General features: G+C 46.5%; 5 protein-coding genes across 5 annotated transcripts; 4 read left to right on the top strand and 1 right to left on the bottom strand.

Annotated features, from left to right (window-relative positions):
• Positions 1 to 70: 70 nt before the first annotated feature.
• B0J16DRAFT_393777 (Alpha/Beta hydrolase protein) lies at positions 71 to 1,248 on the bottom strand (the record flags this gene model as incomplete). The annotated part of the gene is made up of 2 exons (XM_046132082.1): positions 71 to 652; positions 700 to 1,248. The coding sequence occupies 2 exons, from the start codon at positions 1,246 to 1,248 to the stop codon at positions 71 to 73; spliced, it is 1,131 nt and encodes a 376-aa protein (XP_045985674.1).
• A 745-nt stretch (positions 1,249 to 1,993) lies between these two features.
• Positions 1,994 to 3,271, top strand: B0J16DRAFT_331746 (uncharacterized protein). The gene has a single exon (XM_046126624.1). The coding sequence runs from the start codon at positions 2,289 to 2,291 to the stop codon at positions 2,859 to 2,861; it is 573 nt and encodes a 190-aa protein (XP_045985673.1). The 5' UTR covers positions 1,994 to 2,288; the 3' UTR covers positions 2,862 to 3,271.
• A 241-nt stretch (positions 3,272 to 3,512) lies between these two features.
• B0J16DRAFT_331744 (uncharacterized protein) lies at positions 3,513 to 4,957 on the top strand. The gene is made up of 3 exons (XM_046126623.1): positions 3,513 to 3,730; positions 3,778 to 4,184; positions 4,233 to 4,957. Exons 1-3 carry the CDS (start codon positions 3,624 to 3,626, stop codon positions 4,913 to 4,915), a joined length of 1,197 nt encoding a protein of 398 aa, XP_045985672.1. The 5' UTR covers positions 3,513 to 3,623; the 3' UTR covers positions 4,916 to 4,957.
• Positions 4,958 to 5,289: 332 nt separating this feature from the next.
• B0J16DRAFT_410559 (S-adenosyl-L-methionine-dependent methyltransferase) lies at positions 5,290 to 7,095 on the top strand. The gene is made up of 11 exons (XM_046133161.1): positions 5,290 to 5,438; positions 5,491 to 5,532; positions 5,584 to 5,671; positions 5,723 to 5,745; positions 5,793 to 5,811; positions 5,864 to 5,986; positions 6,034 to 6,056; positions 6,101 to 6,138; positions 6,183 to 6,320; positions 6,369 to 6,788; positions 6,836 to 7,095. The coding sequence occupies exons 1-11, from the start codon at positions 5,352 to 5,354 to the stop codon at positions 6,864 to 6,866; spliced, it is 1,032 nt and encodes a 343-aa protein (XP_045985671.1). The 5' UTR covers positions 5,290 to 5,351; the 3' UTR covers positions 6,867 to 7,095.
• Positions 7,096 to 7,456: 361 nt separating this feature from the next.
• On the top strand, positions 7,457 to 12,570 carry B0J16DRAFT_393770 (uncharacterized protein; the record flags this gene model as incomplete). The annotated part of the gene is made up of 8 exons (XM_046132081.1): positions 7,457 to 7,653; positions 7,699 to 7,927; positions 8,783 to 9,010; positions 9,105 to 9,582; positions 9,629 to 9,802; positions 9,851 to 9,875; positions 9,926 to 10,504; positions 10,556 to 12,570. 8 exons carry the CDS (start codon positions 7,457 to 7,459, stop codon positions 12,495 to 12,497), a joined length of 3,852 nt encoding a protein of 1,283 aa, XP_045985670.1. The 3' UTR covers positions 12,498 to 12,570.
• Between the last annotated feature and the right edge of the window lie 69 nt (positions 12,571 to 12,639).

Below are 12,639 nucleotides of genomic sequence, written 5' to 3'. Positions count from 1 at the left end.
AATTTTATATGACTTTCTCCAGGTTGATCTCAGATCTTGGTTGTGTTTCTGGCTACCAGAGCTTGTCAGCTTAGCTTTGCTTAACCAAGTCACTACGCAACACCTTGACATTGACATTCCTCCCAACCTTCTTGAGTGTACCGGTCTTCTTCTTAAACAACAGATCCATCCACCCAACCAAAATCTGGTTTGTAGCCTTCTCAAGCTTCCTCCCATCCAACGTCCCAAAGATCTCATCAACAACACCCTGCGACTCCTTCGGAATTTTAATCTTGGTCAACATCAACGGAACATCCGTGAACGCATAATGCTGCGTCTTCATAATCTCAAGCACCATCTTAGGTCCATCGATCTTGCTGTAGAATTCATCCCAATCAAAAGGATCACTCCTATCTGCGGCGACGAGGATGAAGGGCTTATCCTTGAAGCCTTCGTGGTTGACGGATCCGTAGATTGGAGCATCGAGGCCAAGACCGCCTATGATGCGAGGGTCACGTTGGACCGTGACTGCTGCTGTTGATCCGCCGAAGGAATGGCCGTAAATGGCTACCCTTTCGGGATTGAAAGTACCGGGGAAGTTGGCGAAAATAGAGTTCGTGAGGGTTTTGTTTGAGAGTTGGGAGGTGAGGAATGATGCATCCTTTGTACGAGCCTGAATTTGTCAGTCGGGTCTGTCTCAGTATGGGTGATGTAGCTTACCTCTAGCATGACCAGATCAGGAGTATCATCCGTAGTATGATACGCAGCACTTCCATCAGGGAATTCAACAACCAACGTTTCATAAGTGTGATCAAGCGTAAAAACGATATATCCAAGACTAGCCAACGATCTCGCCACGGCACCCCACACAAGCCGAGTTCCCTGCGCACCAGGAGAGAAGATAACCACAGGAAACTCTTTCTTGCTTTTTGAGGACTTGATAGTAGAAATGTTACAAAACTCCATTTCAAAGCTTTCAATTGTTCCGTTTGGAATTCCAAGGCTAGCACCTAGCTCGCCAAAGACACTTGCCGTCAGAGCTGGCATATACGGCACAACCTGGGGTTTGCAGTTGTGCTTGGCATCGATGGGGAGATAGGCCGAGACCATGATGCGGCGTTTTGTGTTTGGTTCTGGTGCGAAGGCATCGATGCGGTTTGAATCAATCAGTTCAATATCGCGGACGGCGACATTGTAGGGGCCTGGTGGGGAGGGCATCAGAATTGCCTGTGCCGCTCCGAGGAGTGCGAAGGTGGGAAGGAGATACATGTTGGTCTTTGGCGAAGTGGTGGTGATTCTAATTTACTGGAGTTGCATTGGGGATGGTTTGGTGATTTATATAGCTGAAGGAATATTTCACCTCGGTCTTTAATAAGCTGATATTTCATCTCGGTCTTTCTAATAGCTGATAGGCTGAGTTGGATGCTAAGCCAAAGTCCGCACACAAGACGGAGCTTACTCCTTCGACTTCCAATACACATAGCAGGCCGCGTAACATACCCAGCCATCTTGTCATCAATTGATTTGCGGCTACCTTCATCTCGGTCTTTGTCGAATCCTTCTACTATCGGATGGTCTACATGGCGGAGTTCGGGCTAACGCTCTAGAATAACTGGAGCACTAAAGCCAAAGACCGAGCGACGTAAACTAGCCAATCACGATCTTACCCTGACGGGTGTTACCTAAAGACCAAGGCTTTTCATATTACTTTCGGTCCTTAGATGGACTATTGAAAGCGAGGATCATCACTGGCACATACGTAACTCTACCTACATCATGTTTTGCATATTCCTACTACCCTGCATTCCATCCGAACACAGGCACCGGTTGGTAGTAAGTCGGCTTAAATCTATCCGAGTAATGCCGTGTTATTCCCGAATATGCCCACTTATCCACTTCCACTGGCTTGTCCAGGTTTGACAAGATGAGACAACAGAGTACAGTACATACTGCATTTGATGGTTCAAGCATTGCCGAAGACCATGAACTGTGTACGACAATTGACGATTGGGGTATTTTGTGTTGGTGATGTCGGTGATAACTCAAGATGAAACGGAGATCTTCAAAATGAAGGACAGAAAATGCTTCTCATTGGCCGAGTAACCGCCGGCAACACTGATGCTTGTTTATGCAGATACCCAACTCATCGCAATAACAGGGTAGGATCAGTTGATAAAGTACATGTTCCCCAACCATTCAGAATCAGGCTGAATGACGTTTTTCTACTCTGCAAATCCCGCGCATCTTAATTCTCAAATCTCCACGCGAAGTATCATTGCACCGACTCTACCCTACCCTGGACATTTACGATGGCCATCAGATTTACACTACTACTCATTTTGGCAACCCATACACTATCTCAAAAAGTGAACATCTTTAATCAAATCCCCTCGGACGTTAATCAATGCGTAAAACCATGTCTCTTCCGACCCAAAAATCCCGCCACAGACATCGGCGATGTCCTGAATTGTGGCGCTCCATACCTTGAGCAATGCTATTGCGCAGGGGACGATAAACAAGCGAAGCTTGTTGACGAACATATCGACAACTGTGCACAAGCCAGTTGCTCAGCAGGAATTGAAACAAAAGATGCCTCGTCTATGAAATCTTACTACGCATCTTATTGTATGGAAAAAGGATATACTGCTGATGTTATGACGGAGTGGTATACTGGGACTGTTGTACAGGAGGCTACGAGGGCGAGCAGGAAAGATATGTGGGGATGGAGTCCAACGAATACCAACAGAGCTGAATTATTCGATGAGGATGAGAGGGAGGCTCTTTTTAAGGGAAAGGATGAGGACAGCAGTGGCGCAGGCTCGAGGGTTGTTGGGCTTTTTCTAGGGGTTCCTCTTCTTGTGGTATCACTTCAATTGGTCTAGACTTCGGTACTTCAAATACGCGTCATCCAGTCGGCGTTTCCCTTTTGTGGAAGAATCCTGTCAAGTTAACGATGTAGCCAATAAGCGAGAGGTAGTATCGTATCACTGCGCCATTGGGCTGACCCGAGACTCCGAGAAATTTGGTCCCTGCTTTTTCTTTTACGCCACGTCCTATAAGAACCTCGTAATGGGGTCTGTAAGCTTCGTATAGCGTCGCACAGACAGGGACAGAAAGGTCCACTTTGTGAATCCTTTCAACTCTATGGCATTAAGACTTCACCTCTTCAAAATGTTAGAAAAGTACTGATGTCTAGTAGAGAGCGATGAGGGAAGAGAAGAGCTCTCCAATATCAATAAATATTGACTGAAATGCCTTGGAAAGAATATAAATTCAACAAGTTGTTCTCAAGAACCATTGCCGGCTAAGCGAGCTAAGACTCGGCTATTGGTTGTTAGTGTCTTCCAATAATAAACTACCCAGTCCCGCCTGGCTAGTCCCATTATGGATCGATAATGCCTTCTCGACGCTGATCCAGAACATCTGTCATGGGTCGGTGACTGCCGAAAGAGGTATAAACCTTCAATGTCAATCTCCCAGGGTCCATCGAAAACCAATACCGCGACTCGTTGCATCGTATGACATATACCCCTTGTAGGGCTGTGCATCCCCTTATGCAAAGCTCTTATAATATCCCTGTTTGGCCCTCGTGATGCTTCTCTTTCTGATCTTCTCCTTTGGCGTTCCCTCTACACTCGTTCGATATGGGCCTTTACCAAAGTTCAAGACGTGCGTTGTTGATCAGCTGCATACTTGGATTTACCACATTCTTTCTATGCACCTACCTCCTCTTTTTGTCCAACCCACCAAGGTAAACTATTCGCGTCCCTATAAATAAAGCCTAACTAACAACAGTAGTACAACTAACATCATTACCCCGACTATTACGAGCCAGCCGGCACAACCCGCAAAGCCTCAAATAACAGACTTTGTCAAGAGAAACTGTCACAAAAAGCTCCGCGAGGAACACAAGCGCAATGGTACCGATGCTCAAGACGAAGCCCTGGCTTCGACCCTTGCCGAATTATGGAAACCTCTAGTACATCCTATAGAAGAACGGGTGTTTGTCACTGATAAGGGAGAGCGGTTTGAAGTACCGGAGGGGCAGATGCGATGGAGGAGACCATTGGGAAAGAAGGTTGTTCTTATTGATACGGATACACGACTTGATGCGAGCCACGAGAATACCCTGTTGAACGAGTGTCCGCCGTATTACCCGACTATTCTCGGACGGACTGCAGGTCATCTCAATCACTATCTATACGGTACATCCCATGTACCCACTCATTCATATCCTCGCTGATCTTTTCTAGCCATGATTCACGGCTACGACTACCGCCTAGTAAAAGCAGCAGGCTACCCCGACCGACACGGCACATGGATAAAACCCGCTATCGCAAAAGAAGCTTTAAAATCCTACGACTTTGTCGTCTCACTCGACTCGGACGCCGTGTTCACCCATCTCGACCTCCCGCTAGAATGGCTCATGAACCTGTGGGACGTGCGCCCCGAAACCCTGGTTGCAATGGCCTACGACCTCGACATAAAAGCCGACTACGACTCCCACAATAACCTCATCCTTAACACAGGCTTCGTCATATCACAAGCCAGCAAGCGCACACAAGAACTATACTCCAGATGGGAAGATTGTCCACGAAGCATTCCCGGCTGCGAAGCTTGGAATTTGAAATGGGCACATGAACAAAGTGCTTTCTCATATTATATCCGCTATGAATTTAACGGAACGCATGAAGTCAAGGGAATTCCATGTAATCATGCCAATGGGAATGAGTTTGCGCATGAGGGAAATTGTGAATGCCAAGGTGTATTTGTGAGCCATAATTGGCATACCAAGCACAAGGTGCCTGAGTTGTTAAGTAGGAGTGTCATGACTGCTATGGCGAGGAGAGTGCATGGGCAGTTTCAGAAGTATATTGAGGTGTTGTTTACAGATGTTTCGAATGCGACGTATCCTTTGAAGGATATCACGATATAGACTAGAGATTGTACGATAAATAATAACAGATCAATTAAGCATCTCCCTCTTCGTAGAGAAGAAAGAATGTGTCGACAAGAGCGAGTAGATACGCGAGTTACTGTCAATACGAACTAACAATGAACCAACATGCATAACTGAACGTCAAAACCTCAAATGGAGTGTCTTGAAACCGCCAAATGTCTTTGTACAACCCCAGCAAATGGCACAGAGGATCCACCACTACCCCCGACCAGCCACTCATAACCCACGGAATAACGATCCGGACATGCGATTCCATGGCGCAGTTCAAATCATATCATGAACGGATAAAATGGATATAATTGTAACGTCGAACCAACAAATCACAAATTTGTTAAGAAGTCGACCCCGCTCGAGTTATCTGTCTCTTACCTTGTTACTTGTTTTTGATCTGATATTTAAGAAATTGAACGAAATGGCCAGCGCTACAACACCGAAGAACGGTGCCCCTCCTGAGGCTTTGTCCCCTGCTCATGGCTCTGACACGGACGAGGACCATCTTGTGGGTTACCAGACAATATTGACGATGGTGGTTGACTGACGTGATCTTGTAGGAGCCGGACGTCCCTGCAGATGATGACTCAGCCATTGGAGTTGTAAGTTGTGAAGTTTGTTTACGCATACGAAGTGGCCGTTGACCATCTCAGACCGACGACGAAATATCCACTGCTTCTTTGCGTTCTAGTATTCGAGATTATCATATGATCAATGGTCGTGGATATCATCGAGACGAAAGTATGCATAAATAAATTATCAGGCAAACACAGACATAACTAACATCTGCAGCGTATTACCTCCCCAGCGATGAAGTAAGTTGAGTCCACACCATTACAGTTTGAGACTGAAACTTCTGCAGCACGAGTCAGAAAGACTAGGTAATAGTTCTTAAGAGCCACTGTACGAACAACGCTCACCGAAACTTGACAGACCTTCAGAACCATCAGTTGCTACTCACATTCGGAGGAAAGAAATGCTTCGCGCCTAATGCCGAGACCGCCAAGCGAGTTCTGGATGTCGGTACAGGCACGGGCATTTGGGCTGTTGAATTTGGTACGTCATGCCAACAAACTTTAGGACAACTGACTGATATCCTCCAGCTGATGAACATCCTCATGCCGAGGTAGGATGTACCACGAATTTTGATTCAGACTACTTACGTGACAGGTCGTTGGCATCGATATTGCAGCTATTCAGCCCGCATTGTGTGTATCACCCTCTATCTATTGAGCGCTACTGACGTTACTAGTGTCCCTCCAAACTGCACCTTTGAAATCGATGATGCCGAGCAAGAATGGACTTGGACTAAGCCCTTCGACTACATCTTCGTCCGCCTCATGTCCGGCAGTTTCACAGACTGGGATAAACTCATCAGCCAATGCTACAAGTAACCTCCTTATCCCTTCTCTCAGGCATAGTCTCTGACTAGTTTAAGAAACTTGGAAAGAGGCGGCTGGCTCGAAATAATCGACCCAACCTTCCCCGCAAAGTCCGATGACGGAACCCTCAAACCAACTTCTCCGCTACACAAATGGGACGAACTAACCGTCAAAGGCGCGGCAACACTCGGTCGTCCATTCATTGAATCCAAAGATCACGAACGTCGTATGAAAGAGGCAGGCTTTACTAATATCATTAAAAAGACCTTCAAGTGGCCCAGCAACACTTGGCCCAAAGACCCCAAGTACAAAGAAATTGGACTCTGGACGTTGGCTAATATCGAGAGGAACTTGGAGAGTATTAGTTCGTTTTTGCTTAGGCAGGGATTGGGGATGACGCATGAGGAGATTGTGGTTTTTATCGCGAACGTTAGGGAGGAGATGAGGAATACTAAGGTTCATGCTTATTGGGAGGTGTAAGTGCTCTTTCTCTTGGATTGAGGAAGATGCTAATGAATTGCAGGATGATGGTTACTGGTCAGAAGCCGGAGTAGTCCCAGACGTTTTGCCCCATTCTGCTACTTGGCCGATACAAATCGCTTCTCTATTGGGATCACAGGCTGTTACTCGCCCATCAATCAAACAGTAACATGTACATCGGATAACAATGGGCCATGCATGTTATTCCTCTTGCGCGCAATATGTATTAGCTGCTACAAGTGTTGTAACTGTGGGAATTATAATACCAGCTGCCAAGACCCTAGGTGCATGCCGCGCCGCGATGGATCGTCTAAGATGGCGTCTAGATATGGATCGAGCATAAGAGGAAGAGATCGCCGTTATGCACCAATTGTAATAGACTTCAAACACACGCCAGATCGACGCAGGATTGTACACCGGGTAAAATTCAGGCTTCTTCTCAGCTTTCCATGGCAGAGTAGCGTCATTAGAGCCAGATTGTTTCCTTTATCATTTATCCTGGTTTTGACGATAACAGACCAACAGAGTATATTTGCCAAGGCGTACTTACACCACCATCAGTCCACTCAGCTCTCGTGGATATATAAGTTATCCATGGTGTACTCTACAACAGACGACGAAGCATCAGTACACATCCAAAACCTCAAAACCAAACTCATCTACCATGCATTTCTTCAAACCCCAGACCATCGCCATTGCTCTTGTCGCTCTACGATGCCTTGTCTCAGAAGAATGGCAGGGCTTTATCGAAGATGATGATATTACCAAGCTCCCACCCCGCTGTCCCGGACTTCAGCCCGGTGTTATCGGAGGCATTGCTAGTGATGCCGAGCTAGACTCAATCTGCCAAGCCGCCATCGAGTAAGTGTACACAGTCTATCATCTACTCAACCTCTGACCAATCAGCAATCCATGCGAAGATGGGAATATTCTTCTTGGCGATCATGGCCCTGGCGCGATCCAATTCGCTCCTAACAAGTCCATTGACTGCGAGAAGCTTTCTGGACCGAAGGATATGGAGGAATGTAGAGAGAAGTGTCTCAACTGCCAGACGAAGGCCGGTGGTATGGTGGATAAGCAGGTCACCCTCTGTTCGATGAAGCACGAGGGTGAACGTGTTGGAAACATCGCCTATGTAGGAAGTCAGTAATAGTGTTCCTTCTCCATTCACAGCTTTGAATTGGGCTAATAGTTACAGTCTGCCTTCCATCTGCCGGCGGGAAGGTATAAAAGACACTGGATATGCATCGTAAAGTCTTTGATATCAATTCAGTGAAGGGCTAGTGCCATATATATATACAAGGCGTCTCTCATAGATCTGCAACTAGAATTAAATGCAACGTTATGCACGGCCCTGCCGGAAAAAGATTCTATGTCCTAAAGTTCTAGATCCTAATTTATTAGCTTACATGAGAGGATTGACTGTTTTAAGTTGCTAGGGATATTGATGGACAGTCCTCGGATATTATTGCAATCGCTTTCAGGGAGATGTATGACTGCTTTGAACCTTTTAAAGGTAGATTTCACCTAGCTGATCAATTGATAATACATTGTCAAAAGGCTGATAGAAACCGTACTCTATAGGCTATCTTATCAAGGAGCGTTTTCTTACCTTACTTCAGCAGGCTCTAATAAATCTGAATCTAGGTAGACATTTAATTAGACATAAATTGATATAGTTGGTCAGGTTGCTTACTGTAGCCTCAAGGGATTCTAATAGGCCCGGCATTAATGCACCTTGTCATCTTCATATCCCAATTCGGAATCCTTTCTCCGACTATGCTTTGTCATATCCTGGTGTCTGCCTCGTGCGGCTGAAAACCACATCTTACATCATTTCATCTTCTTCCCCTCACCAAGATTCATCAACTTCCGAGATGCAATGGAACTGAGGCGCCCCTCACGATCGGATGTGCCGGTTCCAAACCACGGAGATGAAATCTTGCAAAATGCAATAAATTCATTCCGCCATGTTCTGACACCCGATCAGCTTGCCGAGTTCAATAGTATCCAATCCGTGCCTGATACAGACGCGGTCTTGGTGTTTACAGCCGAGCTGGATCTTCGACGACAAAGCCAAAAAGGCAAGAGTATCGCCAGCCGTCTGTTCCCCGTCCTCCGGGCGGTGCATAGTTTCATTGGCGTCATTGATACCTATGTCTCATCGAATCCAACTATTGCAGCCCTAGTTTGGGGAAGTGTGAAGATGACAATCCAGGTGCGTTTCCAATGCAAGATTACAACATTAACTCTAAGTGCCACTACCTTCAATGTGGAGATACTAGCTAACAGCTAGCTGTAACTACAAATAGATTATGTTAAATGCTGCATCTTATTACGAGGCATTTGCAGAACTGTTCATGAATCTTAGCACGGTCTGCCCCAGGTTTGAGCAATACCAAGCTCTATTCCCGACATCTACACGCTTACAAGTAGCGTTGTGCAACTTCAATGCATCTATCATCCGTTGCTGTGAGCGAGTCATACAAATGCCCAAGAGCTCAAGCGGTTGGGCTTCACCATTGAACCCACTTAGCCCTTCGTTCTGGCAGTCGTTTCAGCAATCATTCGAGTCTAACCTGCAAGAGCTACGCGACTACAGCAAGAATGTCAAAGACGAGATTAGATTTGCGCAGGCTGAGTCCGAGCATCGTAATAGAGAGCTCCAGAGGCTGGAAATTGGGGAAGCGGAAAAGTCCCGGAGATCTTTGAATCGCTTCATGACTCGTACGCGCACCCAATTCGATACAATGCACCAGTCGCAGCTTGTCAGAGATGAGGAATTGGAACGTAAGTTTCGCGAGCCGAAACGTGATGTCTAGCTAATAAGACTCAGGAGAGAAGAAGCAAAAGCTTCTAGATTCCCTATCTTCTCATGACTATATGAAATCCTTTAAGCAAGCTCGCCAGAAGCGATATCCACAGTCGGCAAGTTGGATCTTCGACACAAACGAGTTTGAAAATTGGGCCGAAGGGAAGACTTCACCTTTACTTTGGTGTTCTGGAAAAAGTAAGTACTGCGTGTTTGCTTTGGCAGAGGCACGCTGATCTGTCACAGTGGGGTCAGGAAAGACAATCCTTGCGTGAGTGTAGATATCTTCAACTGAACTGAACTGATTACTGACAACTGTAGGGCAAGCGTGATTGACTTCCTTTTAACTAAACGCTCCAGGACTAAGGGTACAGTGATGTTCTTCTTCCCAAGATTTGATTATCCAGAGTCACTGAGAGCTGAAACTACTCTCCGAGCTGTTGTCAGGCAGATAATCGATATCCAGGACATTTTAGGGGATACAAGGGTGGCTTTGGAAGACATCCAAAGCACAGATGAAGACGTTTTAACAAAGCTCACTCAGCTTCTTGGGTTACTACTTGTACGGAAACGACAACCTGCATGGATAGTAATTGATGGAATGGATGAATGGCCTCGAGATGAGCGTCAAAAGCTTATTGAAGCTTTTTCGGCCCTCTTGGCTGCAGGTCTCGAGGTGAAGTTGTTTGCTACCAGCCGAGACTATCCTGATTCTACGACTGAAAATGCTTTTCCTAGCCTACATCAGCTTTCAATGAACTGCTCGAAAGCTCAGGAAGGTATGGGACAGTTGGTTGACCAGGCTGTGCAAAAATGTCTCGATGCTGAGGAGCTACTGGTAAACGACCAGAAACTCGTCGACGATATCAAAAGGACTCTGACAGATAATGCCAATGGGATGTATGGTCGTCTCGCCCCTTGTGCGCTTAATATTGGCTGACTTTATCATAGGATCCTGTGGGTTACTCTCGTCCTCAGAGATCTCTGCGTTCAGCCGAACAACGAAAAGATTCGAGAAGCGATTTCTTTGAAGAACCTACCAAAAAGCCTAACAGACGTTTTCAATCGGGCCCTGGAGCAGATTGTTTCTCAGGGAAAGGAAGAAATAACTCAAGCAATCCTTCCGTGGATAGTGGCGGCAAAGCAACCACTCTCGCTTTCTCAACTCGAAGAATGTTGCCTTATCCGCGTTCTTCAAGAGTACTCCATAAAAGACAGATACGTGAACGGCATCCACCTGGTTGATTCCTGGTTCCACGGGCTCGTTGAGGTCGATCATGAGACCAAAACAGTCCATTTTGTCCATTCCTCAGTTCACATGTTCTTTCTTACAGCAACAGCAGGTTCATCGCTTAAGGGTTTCTACGTCAACATGGAAGAAGCGGATCGACATATTGGACAAGTCATCGTCACCTACCTGAACTTCAATGATTTCAAGAAGACCGTAGCTCAGCGACGTCCAGCCCTACCCCCGATTTCACCACAAGACATTTGCGAGCAGGCTCTCAGTAACGAGTTCGGCTGGCGCAAGTTCCTACTTCGTGGTCGCGGGGAACGGACGGCTGATATTGATGGTACTGTTGCTCTATGTACACAACATGCCTTTGAAACATTACAAGAGACAATGGACATGAAGTATCCGTTTCTTATCTATGCTTCGACCCATTGGCTCTCACACTCCTCGACTTTTAACCAGAAGAATTGCCTAGTGTGGCAAACTTGGAAGACCATGGTAGTCAATGGCCATCAATTGACCACATCACCTGTCTCCGAAGGGTATCATCAAACTATGGATGAGACCCTTACCCGCTGGGCTACGTCCAACAGGCACTTCTCGCTCTTATATGTTATGGCCACGTCGAAGCATGTGCTTAATCATTCTCACAAAGCCATGTTCAAGTTTGTTGTGGACGAGAACGATCTTGAACTACTATTGCTTATGGTCAAAACAAAGACGTGGGGCTTTGAACTTAGCCCACCCTTCTGTGGCGCGGCGCGGTCTGGTCTTGTTGATGTTTTAAAAGTTCTAGCCGAAGCTGGGGCAGATCTCAATGGCGGGATTGATTTTGTACATCTCAATGGCGGGATTGACGTCCCTACCAGTCGTCCTCTCATAGACGCTATTGAAGCGGGACAAGTTGAAGCCATAGACCTGCTGCTCAAGGAAGGCGCGAATCCTAACTTACCAACATATGTGTACCGAAACGCGCTTGAGCCAGCGGTAGATCTTGGTGGTTCCAAAGGCATCAAGGTATGCAAGATGCTCATAAAGGCGGGGGTTGACCTTAAAAATGAACACCTGGAACCACCTTGTTTCGCCGTCCTGAATTGGGCTCGCAGGACAAAAACGGGGGCTGACCCTAAAGACACGGAAATACGTTCCTTGACCGCCCTGGAAAGGGCTTGCGGGACAGGACAAGAGGAAATTGTCGAGCTTCTCCTCACGGCAGGCGCAGATCCCAATTTCGCGCATTTCTTAGATTCCCCCTTGGTAATGAGCATTGAGAAGGAGCATATCCAAATCATGAAACTACTGCTCGCGTTTGGCGCCGATGTCAACGTAAACAAATGGGGAGAGGCTTGGCCCCTGGGAAGAGCATGCTACCTCAAGAATCCAAGGTTGGACATTATTGAGCTTCTTTTCCGGGCTGGAGCGGAGATGGATAGAGAGACAGGCTACGAGCTATTGAAGAAGGCAGTAGAAAGAAACAGTGCAGAGTTTGTAAAGTTGCTTTTAAAAGAGGGCGCCACCTTGAACGGGCGTCATGGCAGCGATGATCATACGCTCGTGGCGATAGCTGCGAGAGGAGGTCGTTTCGATATTGTGGACATCCTAATAGATGCCGGCGCCCAGGTGGCTTTCTTACATACAGCTCTACTTGGCATCTATTAGTATGAAGATATTTCAAGGAGGTTACAGAGAGGTAGGGGCTGATGGAAGGGTTCAGTATTACTGAATCTAATTCAGAATTGTGTCAATCACAGCAATTAACAACGATAGCCTTTCTCGCAATGCTCTCATTGTATCAATGAGG

The sequence above is a fragment of the Fusarium flagelliforme genome (genome assembly GCF_020744385.1).
Source record: "Fusarium flagelliforme strain FIESC 12 MPI-CAGE-AA-0113 chromosome Unknown B0J16scaffold_2, whole genome shotgun sequence".
Taxonomy (NCBI): Eukaryota; Fungi; Ascomycota; class Sordariomycetes; order Hypocreales; family Nectriaceae; genus Fusarium; species Fusarium flagelliforme.
This window is presented reverse-complemented; position numbering and strand designations above follow the sequence as displayed.